Source organism: Tupaia chinensis, unplaced genomic scaffold, assembly GCF_000334495.1.
Source record: "Tupaia chinensis unplaced genomic scaffold, TupChi_1.0 Scaffold143861_1, whole genome shotgun sequence".
In the NCBI taxonomy this organism is placed as follows: domain Eukaryota; kingdom Metazoa; phylum Chordata; class Mammalia; order Scandentia; family Tupaiidae; genus Tupaia; species Tupaia belangeri.
In genome coordinates this window covers 506,197-509,313 of record NW_006203712.1, presented here as the reverse complement: position 1 = coordinate 509,313, position 3,117 = coordinate 506,197, and the positions used below count along the sequence as shown (strand labels likewise).

General features: G+C 50.4%; 1 protein-coding gene and 1 pseudogene across 1 annotated transcript in view; both read left to right on the top strand.

Annotated features, from left to right (window-relative positions):
• The window catches only part of LOC102489354 (neurofilament heavy polypeptide-like), a 2,896-nt gene extending 578 nt beyond the window's left edge, over positions 1 to 2,318 (top strand). The window contains 4 exon segments of the mRNA XM_014582849.2: positions 8 to 177; positions 179 to 243; positions 246 to 893; positions 896 to 2,318. Coding sequence (XP_014438335.2) covers positions 8 to 177; positions 179 to 243; positions 246 to 893; positions 896 to 2,247 — 2,235 coding nt within the window. The 3' untranslated portion in view covers positions 2,248 to 2,318.
• Positions 2,319 to 2,486: 168 nt separating this feature from the next.
• Positions 2,487 to 3,117, top strand: part of LOC102485152 (AN1-type zinc finger protein 1 pseudogene) — a 7,105-nt pseudogene continuing 6,474 nt past the window's right edge.

Sequence of the window (3,117 nt, the reverse complement as noted above, 5' to 3'; positions counted from 1 at the left end):
CCTCGAGCTGCAGAAGGCGCAGGCGCTGCAAGAAGAGTGTGGCTGCCTGCACCAATACCACCAAGAGGAGTTTGGTGAGCTGCTCGGCCAGATTCAGGGCCACAGCGCCGCGCAGGCGCAGGCCGAGGCGCACGACGCCCTCAAGTGCGACGCGACGTCGGCGCTGCGCCAGATCCGTGCAGCTCGAAGGCCATGCGGTGCAGAGAATGGTGCAGTCCGAGGAGTGGTTCCGAGTGAGGCTGGACGACTGTCGGAGGCAGCCAAGGTGAATACCGATGCCATGCACTCAGCGCAGGAGGAAATAACTGAGTACCGGCGTCAGCTGCAGGCCAGGACCACAGAGCTGGAGACGCTGAAAAGCAGGAAGGAATCACTGGAGAGGCAGCGCTCTGAGCTGGAGGACTGTCATCAGACTGACATTGCGTCCTACCAGGAAGCCATTCAGCAGCTGGATACTGAGCTCAGGAACACCAAGTGGGAGATGGCAGCCCAGCTCCGCGAGTACCAGGACCTGCTCAATGTCAAGATGGCTCTGGATATTGAGATTGCTGCCTACAGAAAATTCCTGGAAGGTGAAGAGTGTCAGATTGGTTTTGGCCGGAGTCCTTTCTCCCTTTCAGAAGGACTCCCTAAAACCCCCTCCATGTCCACTCACATAAAGGTCAAAAGTGAAGAGAAGATCAAGGTGGTAGAAAAGTCAGAGAAGGAAGCTGTGATTGTGGAGGAACAGACAGAGGAGATTCAAGTGACTAAAGAAGTAACTGAAGAAGAGGAGAAAGAAGCTAAAGAAGAAGGCAAGGAGGAGGAAGGGGAAGAAGAGGAGAAAGCAGGAGAAGAAGAAGCAAAGTCTCCCTCAGCTGAAGAGGCTACATCACCAGAGAAGGAAACCAAGTCCCAGTGAAAGAAGAAGCCAAGTCACCAGCTGAGGCCAAATCCCCTGAGAAGGCCAAGTCTCCTGTGAAGGAAGAAGCAAAGTCACCGACTGAGGCCAAGTTACCAACTGAGGCCAAGTCACCGGCTGAGGCCAAGTCCCCTGAAAAGGCCAAGTCCCCAGTGAAGGAGGAGGTGAAATCGCCAGCTGAGACCAAGTCTCCAAACAAGGCCAAGTCCCTGGCAAAAGAAGAAGCAAAATCTCCAGTGGAGGTCAAGTCCCCTGAGGAGGCCAAGTCCCTGGTAAAGGAAGAAGCGAAGTCCCCTGAGAAAGCCAAGATTCTTGACGTGAAGTCTCCAGGAGCCAAGACCCCAGTGAAGGAGGAGGCGAAATCGCCAGCTGAGGCCAAGTCTCCTGAGAAGGCCACGTCCCTGGTGAAGGAAGAAGCAAAATCTCCAGTGGAGGTCAAGTCCCCTGAGGAGGCCAAGTCCCTGGTAAAGGAAGAAGCGAAGTCCCCTGAGAAAGCCAAGATTCTTGACGTGAAGTCTCCAGGAGCCAAGACCCCAGTGAAGGAGGAGGCCAGGTCCCCTGCAGATGCCAAATCCCCAGAAAAGCCCAAAAGCCCTATCAAGGGGGAGTCCAAGACCCCAGAGAAGGCCAAATCTCCTGTAAAGGAGGATGCCAAGGCTCCTGAGAAGGAGACCCCAAAGAAGGAAGAGTTGAAGTCCCCCGTGAAAGAGGAGAAAAAGCCTCAGAAGGTTAAAGTCAAGGAGCCTCCAAAGAAAGTGGAGGAAGAGAAAGCTCCAGCTGCACCAAAAACCGAGGAGAAGGAGAGCAAGAAGGACGAGGTTCCCAAGAAGGAGACCCTCAAACCCGAGGCTGAGAAGAAAGAGCCTGAAGTAGAAAAGTCCAAAGTATCCAAAGTTGAAGCCAAGAAGGAAGAGGCTGAAGACAAGAAAAAAGCAGCAACCCCAGAGAAGGAAGCCCCTGCCAAGACGGAGGTGAAAGAGGAGGCTCCACCCAAAGAGAAGACTGAAGGGGCCAAGAGGGAATCACACAATGCCAAGGCCAAAGAACCCACCAAACCAACAGAGAAGGAGCCAGAGAAGCCAAAGAAGGAAGAGACACCGGCAGCACCAGAGAAAAAAGACACTAAGGAGGAGAAGGCCACAGAGGCCAAGAAGCCTGAGGAGAAACCCAAAACAGAGGCCAAAGCCAAAGAGGATGACAAAACCCCCTCAAAAGAGCCCAGCAAGGAGGCCCCTACACCCAGCAAACCCAAGACGGAAAAGGCTGAAAAACCTAGCACAGAACAAAAAGACAGCAAACCTCCAGAGAAGGCCACAGAAGACAAGGCCTCCAAGGAGGAGAAGTAAGGCAGAAAGGTAGGAACTTCCAGAACAGCCAAAGAAACGTAGGAGGGTCCCGGAGCTTGAGGGTCAGTGTAACAAAGTTTCTTTCTTCTTGATTTTTGTCCCTTTTTCTTTCTGAAGAAGAAGAAAATGCTTAGACTACGGGCCCTCCTTTACCAAACAGGAATTTCTGTTAGCAATATGTTAGCTAAGAGAGAACACACCCAGCCCCTTTCTCCCAGGCCCCCAACCCACACCAGGCGATGGACAAATATGTTATGATAGCTTATGTAGCCGAACGTGATATATGCCGAATGCCACAAGTAAACACTTGACTATAAAATCTGTCCCCCTTCTTTCCAAATAAGTGCATTAATTCCTGTATGTGCAACTGACAGATAATGAATGAGCAATAATGAATGAGCAGTTAGAAACACATTATGCTTGAGATGTCTTAACCTATTCCCAAATGCATTCTGTTTTCCAAAGGAGTGGTCAGGCCCTGGGCAAGCTCCCTATCCTGAATAGCTGGAGCAGGTGGGGCTGGGCTCTGGCCACTGAACCACACCAGGGCGCACTTTCCACTGGAGTCCACTTTCAGTTGCTTCTGTGCAATAAAACCAAGTGCTTATAAAATAAAAAAGAAGAAGAAGAAGAAAGAAACCAGATAAATAAAATACCTGATGAAACAGGCAATATTACAACAGACATAGTAGAAATGCAAAATATCATTAGAGGATACTATGAGCGACTATATGCCAACAAACAAGATAACTTAGAGGAGATGGGCAAATTCCTGGATGCATATAATCTACCAAGATTGAATCAGGAGGACATAGAGAACCTGAATAGACCCATAACAAGCCAGGAGATTGAATCAGTTATAAATAACCT